Source organism: Danaus plexippus, chromosome 26 (assembly GCF_018135715.1).
Source record: "Danaus plexippus chromosome 26, MEX_DaPlex, whole genome shotgun sequence".
Classification (NCBI taxonomy): domain Eukaryota; kingdom Metazoa; phylum Arthropoda; class Insecta; order Lepidoptera; family Nymphalidae; genus Danaus; species Danaus plexippus.
In genome coordinates, this window is record NC_083554.1 from 238488 (window position 1) to 252956 (window position 14469).

At 34.6% G+C, this 14469-nt stretch overlaps 1 protein-coding gene and 1 non-coding gene across 2 annotated transcripts in view; one reads left to right on the forward strand and one right to left on the reverse strand.

The window, feature by feature from the left end:
- Positions 1-486: 486 nt before the first annotated feature.
- Trnaa-agc (transfer RNA alanine (anticodon AGC)) lies at positions 487-559 on the reverse strand. Its single transcript has one exon. It is a non-coding gene; the product is annotated as a tRNA-Ala (tRNA).
- A 12814-nt stretch (positions 560-13373) lies between these two features.
- Positions 13374-14469, forward strand: part of LOC116774284 (neurobeachin) — a 217203-nt gene continuing 216107 nt past the window's right edge. The window contains 1 exon segment of the mRNA XM_061524874.1: positions 13374-13607. Within this exon segment, the coding sequence (XP_061380858.1) occupies positions 13389-13607 (219 nt within the window). The 5' untranslated portion in view covers positions 13374-13388.

The following is a 14469-nucleotide window of genomic DNA, read 5'->3' on the forward strand; positions in this document are numbered from 1 at the left end:
GTGACTCTTTAATGTCACATATGTGTCTCAGCGACGTAAGTTACTCATTAGATGCGTAGTTTACTTTGTGTGCTTATAATTTCGTTCATCAATAGGTTTTCTTCAAATATAATGAAGAAGGCCTCCGATTACATGACTACCGATATATCTGTTTAGGAAGCGCGAGTTTGAACTGTATGGTGCGAGGGGTCGGAGGTAGATGATATAGTGTTGTATAGTTTGTAACATCATTATGAGCGGAGTGTCGTGCAGTGGTTGTCTGTCATTAGTTGGTACAATAATATACATATTTACGGTTTAAGAAGAGCTCCTCGGTTATGTCTGCATTTTATATAATACTGCGTCACCGTGTTTATTGAAGCATCGGCCGACGTTGAGGAGTGTGATATTACGTATGTCAACTCTTCATGTGGGTCTGTTGAGGACTTAGTTCTTTAGCATCGATGCAAAAGATTTAAAATTACTTAGATTCAAAAACAGAATTGTTGGAGGCGCCGGGTATCGATCCCGGTACCTCTCGCATGCTAAGCGAGCGCTCTACCATCTGAGCTACGCCCCCGTTGTAACTTAGGGCACAAATAAACGACAAAAAACATTAAAGTTATACAACACAGTATGTAATAAGGTCACTTGACCAGTTTCACTTTCACGTTATTCTTCAATTAAAGTGTAATTGAAATTATTTTGTTATTAGTGGTTCAATAAAATGGTTTTTAATTTGAATCATTCCCAGTTCTGTGTTTTGATTAATTCCGTAATGTTAAATAAATTGATCTTCCTTATGTATTTTTAACGATGATAAAACACTTAACAATTGTTAGACGATGTTCAAAAGTGGTTTTCCAACAAAAGTATTTCCAATATATTATATATAATAATTATTACATAAAAAAAATATTATAATTTTATTAACATTCTACGTTGTTTAGAAACCTTGTTTAATTAGTTTGGAACGGATCCTTTACAGAAATGCGTTTGTTGAGGTAGCCTGGATCTCTAGGTAGTGCAGTGGTAGAATATGATCACAGTTCATAGGTTACGTCAGGTATACTGACACTAAATAAGTTTCTTATTTTAATGATCCCTCCTATAGCAATCACTTATATGTTATTCTTTTGCAAATTACTCAAAAAGAAAACTCTACTTATTGTTTCATTCATTCATTAAAAGTGTTTTTAGTAAAAGTTAACAATGGTCAGTTTAAACAGGTTTAAATAGTCTGTATAAGGTTTATATTTCCAGGTCATTATATTCTCATGTTCTGTAGCTATATCGTTAAACCCCTCATCATAATTTTCAAATCTTAAATATTGAAATTAAGGACTGAATTTGAGATTTGTTTAGCAAAACAACACAGACAGACATGTTTTGGACTTTTGTTGGAAGTTATTTGAGTTTACCAAAACTTGTTTTGAGGCTTTTGTCGTTTTCAGTCGTCACCGTACTGTCTTCTATTAATGTGTTTGAAAGGCTGTTACAGCTTCAGTTATTACACACAGACACACACATGTAACCCTGACTGCAGATAGCCTCTAACACCGTTCTGTAAATGCCTCGATTGAAACTAAAACGGACATTTCCATATACAGAGTAATTACAAAATAGATTTTGTACGGAATTTATAAACGAATACAAAAGAAAGTAAATGAACAAAATATAATTTTAACGTACAGCTGTGTTAATAATAGTGTCCATGCGACCGAGCCCTCGTTCAAGTACACTATACACTATATACGATCTCTGTAAACTGTACATAGCAATGTATTTGTACCGGTATATAGCGTATTCATCAGCGGTAATAATCCGATGATGTTTTGTTTCGTATACAATAGTTTTAGATGTTGAATGATTTTATTTAAAAAGACAGTTTCATAATCATATAATAAATATTGTATGTACTAAGCGATTTCTTGTCGATAACATGTTGGAAGGTATTTTATGGTGAAAGATATAATTAAATTTTAAGAAAAATAAATTTTAAGAATAATGAACGAACAGATAAGTCATACATAGGTAGGTTTATTTCAGAATTATATGATAAAACCGAATAAGATAGGAAATATTCAGCAAATTGTAAAGTCTTTTCAGTATTTTTAGGATGATGATTACGGTTCCTTTGGTTCCTATACTTGAGTGAGTTATTATCAAAGCTACCGTCCGTCTGTCTCCCACTACGGACTGCTCTCCTTCCTTAAGCCTGGAGATATCAGAGGAGTTCTATTTCTTCATTTGAGCCAGTCAGTTGGTCTTTATATTCAATGGAGCCTTGTAAGTCCCCGTGGAGCGACCTCAGTCACCTTCTTATGTACAAATTTCGTACTCAGTATGTAAATAGAGCTATCGTTTGTCGAATACTTACTAAAATATAAAAAATAATAATAATAAATTCGTACTTAAATATTATTGTTAATTTTTTTCGTTACACGATGGGTTTATACGTTAAAAACTATGTTAGATATGTATTTATTTTATAATTTAAACGATGAAATTATATTTACATTTGGCGTTGTTCGTACAAGCTAATTGTTGTGGCCATTTATGTGTTTAAAAGCTTTTCTGCATATGTATGTAATGCAGAAATTAATCTAGTTACATTATTTCACGTTAGTAACTTAGTGTTTAGTTTGTTATGATTGTTATTTCCACACCAGTGTCATAACGCGATAACAGTTTTTTTGGGTTTTTAAATTAGTCTTTAATAGCGTCCCACGTCTGACCTTTGACCTTCACTGAACATGGAAAGCTTTTGATGTTTAATCCACCTGTCTTGTCACAATGGGTATCTTTCTATTATTTTTGTCAACTCCTGCGTCTGTGAAGTCCAACGTTCTGTTTGACATACATAACTGAATATTCATAATATGTTTTGGTTTTCTTTGATCCTGGAGTCTCTGTCGTACTTCTGGGAAACGGTACCAGGAAAATACGCAGCAGCTGTAACACGCGCTAGCTAAGTAAATAACGTCATGGAAATTCATTCATGAGAGCGGTCATGTAAATACATGTCATATAACATATTATTAGTCGATGAAGGATGTTTGAAACGTGTCAACGGCAAGGCATATTATTTTAACAATCGTGACCCTGTGCATCTTGTTAGGTTTTATGAATCTTTTGTCTCAATTATTATATATTTTCTTTAGAATATTAATTTGTTAACATTATTATAATCCTTTTATTAAAGGTATTGTTTGAAAAAATAACTTTCTCCAAATCCATATAGTTTTATATACTGGTATAAAATCAATATACGTTACCGTCCAGGTGTTATCATTATTTATAAACTGTCATATATTATTTCCCGCACGTTTTCCAACATATTCCAGAGCAGGTATCGACAATCGCTGTACGCGTGTTCAGAATAACAGCAGCGGAAAGGAATGCTTTGAACATTCAGATTAATTGGCATTTTTAATTTGTGTGGCTCTGTTTTTAATTATTTTTAATATTACGCGTCTGCATAAGAGACGTTCAATATGATATACTTCGTCATATAGGAAGGAAATCTCCGTTGTTCATAAACCTATTTCTCATCAATTCATACAATAATAATTTATACTTGTACAAAATAATTGCTTAAAATTTTAAGACATATTTCGAACAAGACAAATTCCGAACGTTGAGTGGCGTCTTTTGATGACATTATAAAGATAAAACAATAAATACATTTTATAAGAATGAAATCTGGAAATGATATTCCATAAGCCATTGTTGATAAAATACACGTTCATAAAGACGATCATTAAAGCTGTAACGGCCGACGACAGAACACTACAACTTTCTACATATCACATACGAGTATATAGTATACGCCACACTTCTGACACCCTGGTATGTTAACCTGAATACAGACGCTGTTTACTTTTGAAACAGCGGAGATTTTTTTTCTAACAAAAGATTCCCCACTTCGATCTCAAACAATCCGGCGTTGAGTTTAGAATTCCCAATTCAAATGTATAGAAAATTTGAGACTTCAATATTTGTGTTCAAAATTTTGTGATTCATTTGTTTTCTAGCCATTTATTTTCTCCCTTGACTTCATTCTCTTAAAAGTCTCTAAAGTAAGAAAAGATCTGCAATGTCGAGTTATATACGTTCATTATTCCTAGTGTTGAACTAAAGCTCAAAGAGATAGCCCGAAGGTCTAAGAATGTGTAAGGGAAAAAATTACTGTGAAATAAAGCACGGTAGGTACGTGTTTGGTCTTTAATATTACTATTTTAAAAATTTTTACCTCTTAAAATCCTCTACGAGATAGTCGGAGACCAAAATTGCCTATGAAGAAATGAAAGGTGATTAAAGCGTTCCTTACGAAATCTACTTAGAGTTAAGGCTCTGCTTCGACGAGTTTGACAGAGAAATTTTAAATACATAAAAAACAAATTGTTATAATGAAACAGCTTGATAAATGGATGAGGCATGAATTAACTGAGGCGTAGCAACAAACACGCATTAACTGTACTGCTTTACATTACTCAACTGTCAAAGCAATGAGGCTATATTAAGTATTATACTGAATCGATCATCAGAGCAGTGACATATCAACGTTATTCCCGATATTTGCAACAAAAACTCAACACATTCACAAAGTAAAAGAAAAAAAAATCTGGTACATTGGACAGTAGTAATATCTGACGGAAGTTTACTCTGAGATTACACACTCTTGTAGATTCAATCCATAAGTTATCATTCACATTATTATTTTGTACGATGAAAATGTGAAGCGTTCTCCTTTAAAGAAATGTAATAATTACAACGACAAGGATGATAACAAACATAATGTTATTGAAGGCATGTAAGCGTATATTTGTACTTGTGATTCTTTTAAATAGAAATCAATACCAATCCAAGAAATGTGAAAGTGACAAAGGTTCCAGTGTGTTGGCATTCTCTATTCCTAGTAAATTTAATCTTTGGTATTGTGTATAAAACTGTGTGTTTGTGTATGTGTGAGTGAGTGTGTGCGTGTGTGAGTCTGTCGGTGATGTTCGTGTATAGTGTAGATATAAGATTCAGTATTATATACAACGGTGACATTTTTTCTCTAAACATAAGTTTTCAATATAAAAGATTCCCTCGTTTAATCCGTATAATACTTGTCCCTTCCCCGGACGGACGGCTGCCTTGGAGGCCGCGGACATACGTCTGAAGAAATTGACACAAATCGGATCTATTGTATTATAATATACAGATGTAATGAAAATTTTGTTCACTCGAAGATCTAGATATTCTCATATATTTGTATTTTTTTTTATATTTTCTAGTGGAATAACTACATTTTATAGGAATCGTTCACTCTGAACTTCATTTTCTTAGCTGTCAAGTATGAATGTATGGATACTTGACTTTTTACTATGAATTAAATTAAAATATATAATGTAGAATCACACGGAGCTGTATATAATGTAATATTTTAATAAATTGCCACTTCCTCGACGAACGAATACAAGTCTTACTTTAATCATAGTGAAGCCCGAAGAGTATTTTAATGGAAAACGTCTGTCTGGAGTAATGAAGCAGGTCTCACATATAATATTTATTTATTATGAAGATGTATTAGAGGAAAAACTGCAATTTAAGAATATTAAGACACGCTGTCCTGAAAATATCATGAAACTTGACATCTTAGCCATCTCCAAGTTAGATGTACGCACAGTGGCCAAGTGTAAATGACAGAAGCAAAACTATTCTCTTCATTAAACATACATAGAGGATTCAGTAACAACCTTGTATATTGATTCATAGAACAATAACAAGTTCGGTGCTATGTTACATTGCTTGCAAGTTTTGAAGGTTTTGCAGGTTCTCCTATTAAACCTTTAAACAAAAGCAACTGTTATTTTAAATATATAATATCTATAACGTAACCTGGCCCATTCGATTGAAGTGCGTTGTTTACATTACTTGGCATAAACGGTGCTTTCCATGTAACCATAGGGATCACAAAACGACCCGGTCGATGACTCTCGTCTCATTAACTTTCCCAATAAAATAATTGAGAGATTCTGTATCGGGTGTGCGGGGCTCGAGGGATGTCGAGAGGGGCGAGGGGGCGCCCGGGACGCCTCAGTGATCGGCCGCCCGCCCTGGCGCTTGCACGCCGCCGCCCTGCGTCAGGTTCGCCGCGTGTGATGATAGGACGACATCATACACTCGCTGACTAGCTGTGATCTCGGTACATCACTCATATTAGCGTGTTTGTCCTTAATGTGCCCCACGCCACGTGTCTCATCGGACCTCCTGAATCCGTCCACAACCATCCAGTCATATGTCGCAATTAATTGATGAACATTAGTATAGCTGGGAAACCCTTTTTTATATTATACGAGACTGTTTTCGGTTTATTTCGTTTTAATGCAATAGTTTCATCAGTAGCGAATGACTTATAACTGCGCCAATTTTGACAAATATTAAAATTACATAATGGCATATTTACTGCATCAATGTTTTCTGTCTTAACTGTCTTATTACACTGGCTAATATAAGTTCACAGATGAAACACGTGAGCATGAGATAAAATACAAATTTTGGACTAATTTTCTCCTTTGTGATTTTACTAAAACATGTAACGTGATCATTTTTGTTGAAGGTTTAAATAAAATATGTGCATTTATTATATTAATCCATATTTACTCGCTCCGTCTTATTAAACTCAACGAACTCTAGTTTTTGTTCTAATTCCTCTCTTATGACACTTTGCTATAAATTAACTGAACATGCCAGTAATTATAATCGACACCTGACCTGGTAGTAAGCTAATTACTTGCTTTTAAACTACACACGGTGTAAATACTCGCGTGTATATCGATGTATTGAATGCGTTTAATCTCGCCAAAAAGAACCATTCAACATATTTCCACATATTTGTTTTTGGAACGATAAAAGGGTATTTTGACAAATCCTTTCCTCCATGAAGGTGGTTATGCCGGAGCAGTGTTTTTTATTAAAACTCTTTTCAACTCCCGTGTAATCTATTCATATATGTATTTGAACCTGTACACCTCACATAGCTTGTTTCTATTGAATACACTTCATTTCGTTTAATAAAATGCCAGCCGTTTGCTCTTTGTGATGTAATTCATATTTTTCTGTTTTTTTTTTTGTATACAGCGACGAACAAACGTTGAAAAAGTACCTTTGTTTTACGGAATCTGCAAGTTTTTTTTGCAAATACCAATATTTTACGGAAAAGTTCAATAATTGGATGAATTCTCGTTATTTTTCTTTTTTATTTTAACTTAAAAATTTATCCAAACTCAAATTCAGGTTTAAATTAAATATGAACAGGGAGATATGACAATAAATGTATTAGAGTGTACGGGTGATTGCATAAACGTGGACTAGAATTTGGACATAGCACAAATTACCGAACGAGAAAATAAAACCCTATTCTCTACTAACATTTAGGCCAACTGTAGTTTTTGGACACGCTTAATAATGTTCTTTTACTGGTTTGTGAAATTAAAATTCTTTAACTAAAATATAGATAGGCCGTAATAAAAACTCACTGATCGGACATACGTATTCAGTATACATTCAGTATGCGCTTCTTCTACAGCGTTATTTTTGAATTAAGATATAATCTTTTGCTTTGTAAAAATATGTCCTTTTATAGTGCAGTTGTTTTTGGAGTACTTGTGCGTGTGTTTAAATATTCTTTATCAGTGTTTATGGGAAAAAAAAATATGGAACACAAAGATGATTCTAGAATGTTCTTCTTAATTAAGTTATAATTCGTTGAGAATTTCGCCTTCCTTTATACTAATTTATACAAACTCAAATAACTTCATTTTAATTTCATACAACGCAGGACTTATGTTGTCCTTAATAACAAACTTCAACATTATAAGAAACTATATGTTTTTTGGAGATAATATAATATTCTTGGGTCATCGCCTAGAGGTTTAATACACTGGCAGACCCGTCGAACTCCTCCTGTTATCTCAGGGTTATCATTTAGACCAAGGAGATGGCTGAGGGTTGCAATTCGTTTCTAAGCCGACCATGACTCTCTATAATAAAGTTTTTGATTTCAACCAATAATACGTCACATAACGCTTGGTATGTGTATGCGATCCGTCTGAACCTCTCACAGACAACTGACCAAGAACTTGCAGCTTTATTGAAACAGGTTTAGCTGACTATAATAATAAAGTTCATGACAAAGTTAAGTTGTATTTAAATTTTGACGCAGTCAAATTGTTTTTGTGAACGAAAAAGGTGAACGACACAGGTTAAGCCTTTCTCAAATTATAACGTGACCAGGAAAAGGAGGCTTTCATTTTGGTATACATATACATATAGATTACGTAAATTGTTTATATATCTTCAATTATTATATCTAAATACACCGCCCTCAATTCAGAAGGAAATTCTTGATTAAAGTTTACATTTATTTTATGAAAAAGCAATCGCATTTGCCAAATGAAAAGCATGATTTTTATATACATACCAATATATAATTATTATGATGTATGTATATATTATATGACATGTGACCGTTTGCTTTGTCTGCTCCGATATTCTATATGTATTTGGTCGTATTAACGAGCTCCTCATGTTCGCAGTTCTGTAAGGAACTGTCGAGGAACGGTTTTCGTTCCATCAGTCACTTTTGTCTGTTTGTTTATGAGTCCATTGAATATTTATGATATATTAAAAGATGTAACCCGTGAGAGCGACTCAGGTTCCGGCCTCCGGGAGTTGTCGAAGGTCGTGCCGTGAGACTTTTATATTAACTGACTGACTGACTGAGAATTAAAAAATACATGGTTTATAATAGCAACATATTATTAGAAATTGCTTATAAAAGCTAACCATTGATAGTGATGAAATGATAAAGTTTTTGAGATATTATTATTTTTACAATAACAAGGAAAAATGATATTAAAATTAAATCCCATGAATATCAAGAGCAGGCAGCCTCATCTATTAGTATCAGAATAATTATGTAACAGACAAAGTAATATTTGAACAAGTTGATAAAATTGTCGCCACCCTGCATATGGATATAACTTCATTAAACTGTTGTGGGAGTTATTGTGATATGTTTTTTTCCCGGCGGATTTGGAGAATTTTTAATCCTCTTAAAAATTTAATGTTTATTTTGTATAACTTTATCCGTGACATGATTCTTTTCTGTAGGCCATTTTGTAATAAGTACGATTAACTCCATATTCAATGTGTGTTCTAAATATATTTTCGTATATATGTTTGCTGCTTTTTACATTTCTAAGGACTAAAATAGTTTATCAAGTTAATACCAAAATTGTGTATAAATACTAGGTTAAAGACATAATACATTAAATAAGTCTAGAATAGTCGGATCTTTGTTTCTAAAGTTAGGCACCGCTTATGTGCTAACATGTGCTCTCTATCACTTATATTGATAATAAAATATACAATGTATATTGAATGAGAACATTTTAGCATACATTTCATTTACATTAGGATGAATTCTATAAACATCTAAAATTGTTAGGTTAGGTTTTAAGACTGTTAGGTTTCCTTAAGCTTAAGGGATATTTTTAAAATATTTGAAAAAGGTCTCCTTATTTAGAGTGACATGTGTCTTGTTCCGTCCTCCCAATCCGGTTCTGACGTTTGTCAGTTATATGTATAACAAAGGGTGTACCAAGTGTGTAATGAAGCGTGCCTCCAGCGCTAATCAATTAGGACCGCGCTCGCAGTGAGCGCTAATCAAGCCGTCACAAAGACGCACATCAAACGAACTGCGGCGTGTTTGCTCCCGCTAAGTGCTGCTTAACCCGAGATTGTGGGCTCTTTCGTTCAACACTTCACATGTGACCGAATAAATTTCGGATAATATTGTCGACACAAGGAAAACAACTAACATGTATAACAAGCGATTGATGTTCGAGTAAAATTACACTACTACTAAGTATATCTACACCATTCTAGTATATAAAATATTACTTTCGTAATTGAATATGTGAGTAATACTTGGGAATTTGATAAATCGGAGGACGCGAGATTTGAATAGACAATTTGAATGAGCGACAGTTTGGGCGAGTAAGTTTTTCCCAAGTATGGTGTGGAAGACGCCGGCGGCTGCGCGTCGACGGTCGCCCCTCGGTCCTAATTGAGAAAGTTTAGCGGAGCGCGAAAATTTCTTTAAAGGCCGTTCTAACGGATGTCCTTCGGGTGTTCGTCCCCTTCCAGATTACGGTATGATGGCCTTCCTGGATGTCTCGAGATGTTGATGGCAGATTGATTTTGTGAAAGGAGACCTACAAAACACGGTCCGACATAGATTCTTTGCAATAGACTTCTATATAAGATGAAAAAATTTGAAATTAATATGAAAAAATATTTTTTTATAAGTTGTTGCTAAGGGTCGCCCAACCCATCACGAAATAGTCGACTGAAAATTGTAATACATGGAGTCGGTGAGGTGAGTAACAACAACAAAGTAATATCAGAATGGAGCCATTAAAAATGACGCCGGAGAGGATTAATTGAGAGATGGCCGGAAGTTGGGAATGGATTGTTGTGATCAATACCCGCGGGGATCCGCACTGCTATGGGCTTGCGTTTGTTTTTACCCGCTACCCTCTACCCTCTACCCTGCGTTGTTTAACCGATATAAACTACCGATTGGACGTTTATTTCGATGGAAATCCTTCGGGTGGAAACCCATTAAGTGATTAATAATGAAGGTCGCTCTGAATGTCGTAACCGATGGCCGTCCACAGAGTCCCAGATTTTTCTATGAGGGTCACCGTCCGTCTGTTTGTATTTATTCTCTAATAATAATAAAAGGGTTTAATTCTCCTCATCGGTTTGTTTGTACCATTTCATTCTTATCGAGCCTGTTTAGAGAGCGTAATAGACTTCAATATCTAATTTCTACTTTGTATTCAGTAGCATCAGGTGCTCAGATTACTCTGTTATCACGTTAGCGTCACTTTCCAGTTACCTCCTTTTGCACTATTTTCTTCAATTAATTTCCGACTTCACAGCGTGGCCAAGCTTCGCCTTTAGTAAAAATGATATCTAGGTATTTTTAATTCACCCACATACATCATGTTTCTTTGAAGTAACTAATTTAATGGATATTTTTCCTTAATTTTTGAGCTACATCTAAAGAAAAATTTAAGTAATGTTAGTGTTGTAGTTAATAACAATGTTGAATATTGTTTAATATATCTATGTGTTAAATATTGACATTGGAAGACAATAAGTAACCAGGAATAATCCGTGTCAAAAGCACAAAAGCTACGAATTGAATAAGCTGACTTCATTTACAACAGTTCATTAGTCACGGAAGTAGCTGGCTCTTGATATCACGTCGGTGTTGACTTCACAGGCTAACTATCCATAATGTTACAATCAGAAAATCACTTGTGAATGTTTTGTTTGATCATATTTAACTAAAATTTGTCAACCTTATTGATAATAAACTCAGTAAGTTACATTTTATGTTTATAAATAGTTTAAATTGACTACATATGGATTTTTGCTTCAATATTCAAAGGAAATAATGATATGTTAATAAAGTCGAAATACATCTTTCTTATTTAATTACTACTTTATTGTTACCCAGATTTCTTAAGTGAGTAAATGTTCTTATCGGCAAATTGTTAAAGTTTATTAACCGTCTATTAGTTTGATACAAATCAGACGAGCACAAGCGACCAACGGTGGTAATAAAATTCATTCCGATACTCGTTTTTCTCATTTGTCTCTGTGTCTATATTCCGGACCATATTTCTTTAAAAATATACATTATAGATTTATGTATAAATTTTTTATTAATGAAATATTTCGAGGCAGCAGATGTTTCCAATAATAAAGCAATAAGGGGAAACAACAGGCAATATAAATATGTGAAGTATAAGAGATATGTTTGTAAACCAACGAGCGGTCAACCACCGTGTGGAGTAAGGCAGGATTAAGTTTATCAAAGAACCATCCTCTAACTCAGTGGTGAAGTGTCTTGTATGTCGATGGGAACGGTCATCAATCGTATATATTTGAATGTTATGATTGATTAAGTCACCGTTACATTTGAGATGTGTCTAATACAACGAATCCTCTCAATATACTGTCTATGACTTGAAAGCACTGGAATGACTTGTACTAGACCTCTGTGGCAGTATAGCTATATTCTTTATACCGAGGGTAGTCTCAGGACGTGCCGCATGAATGAGGCGAGATTGAACCAGCACAATGAAGCAATCGGACCTCAACGCGTTTGTTATAATGTCAAATCAAACACCAGTATTACGCCTCACCACACAATCGTCCACAAGCGGACACTGAACCTAACATTATTGACTAACGCTATATATCGACGTCGACACACGACAAAAGTATCTAAAGTTTGTAGCCTGAACATCGTGTTATAACTTTAGTAAGGAATGATAGAAATATAAATTAATATGGGTAAAAGTATTATTGTTTGAAATTATCTGAAAGGTAAAACTATTGAATACTTTATAATACTATAAAATGTTAATGCTTTTTACTTTAAGGTTAGAGTTTAATTTAATTTTCTTCCAAAATGCATTTAATTGTTAATCTTCAGCTGGTCTGTATCCCTCGAGATGTCTTCAGTTGTTGTTGTTTGGTTTATTGAAAACGTTTTCTTTTACAATTGTCTGTATTTTCTCATATTTTTAATATTTAAGTACATTTGACATTGAGACAATCTTATTACGTCATTAATCTTATTACGTCATAAGGAAGACAGTTTCATAGTAAAACATGTGCAGTAAATGAAGCCATTACGTTTATATCTAATATCATATAGTTGTTTGTCAGACCAGGTATTCTGTGATTTTAGATCTTCCATTGTAAATAATGAGTGCCAAATAACGTACATAATATGAATGACATACAATTTGAAACAAGTGCCGATACGAGGCGTTCAATATGGAAATATACTTGATAGTCGGCATGGCGGTGCTGATCTACACGCTGGTGACGGTGTTGATCAACTGCGACTGTTGGAGGCCCGAGGAGAAGTGCAGCTGCGAGGAGTGTAAGACTCTGTGTCACAGTGTGAACCGCATCGTCACACCCTCCGTCGTCTCTGTCTCGTCTCGCGTTGATGTTTTCGACCGATCTTAATCGTCAGTAAAACAGTGACAATATATCATACTTACATCCCAACCATAGTAGATATCTTGTAAGACTTTACTTATATACTGTCGCGTAACAAGAGAACTGTTCATTGAAACATTGTTTTTTAAAGAACCACAATTATATCGGCTATTTAAGATTGATAAAATGTGTCAAAAGTAAGACTGTTCCTGTTTGCTCCTTCGGTGTTATTGTGTTTATGTGCCAATAGTAATAGACATCGGTGTTAACGTTGTGTTGTGTTGCGTGGATGATGTGCGGATCATAAGTGGTTGCGGGCGATGGACCCGCTCGCGCGGCTGATGGAGGGCGCTCCTCTGCCGGGTGTGCTCGGAGCGACCAGGGACGCTAGGCCGCGGGGTGCTCTGGTGCATGCCAGCCTCGCCGCCGCCCCACACCTCGGTGATAAGAAGGGGAGACACCTCACTGGAACGTTCTGTCTCACCGGTGACACTATGGAAGGGATCATACAGTGCCTCGTCTTTTTGAAGGCTTTTTCGGTAAGTTGTACTTTGGACATAACTATACGGTCAAAGCTGTATAGTCAGGTTTATAGACACAGAGAAATGTATAGTTATTATATTACAGCTGTTCGACGCGAAATAACTTTCTCATCAACTTAGTCTACAAGTTTAACTTAAAACTGAAATTCAGCCAAAATCTAAAACCTACAAATTAGTACCTAACAAAACCTTTACAAATATTTGTTCTTTCAAATTAATTTCGTTGTGCGTAGCAGACATAACGGTTATAAGGAATAAATAATATATGAACATGTTGTTATTGCATAATCGTATACATATATAACTATTGGTGTCCATTGAATTGACATTTAATGAAAAAAGTAGAATTGATACGGATTCGTGCGTTTATAATAATTAGTCACTTGAGGGGGGGTTTACGCGACTTTACGGCACTTGATATCATATACACATACATATTGTAGTAATATGTGGGGGTAGGAGAGGGGCGCACCACATGACAGCTGTCAACGGAGATCAGGACTCTCTTTTCGTTTGGAACGCGCGTTGGTGCGGGTGATTAATCCTACTTAGATTTTCGGAGCGCGTTTTAAACCTTTTGCTTGTGTTTCACATTCACATTTAATTTCACGATCTGATTAAATCGAGATAGTTTAGAGTTATTAATTTAAATTGTTTTTATTTGTATGTAAGTTTAATAAATTCACTGTGAAATTGTGTGGAATGTTTAAAAAAATGATACAACACCTTACACGTATTTATGAACTTCATGGATTATATATATATTGATGGAGTCGCAATTAATTAATTACTCGAGAAGGGTGTTAGCAAAATCTGCAATAAGTGAATGTAAAGTATTGAGTCGGACACTTCATTATAT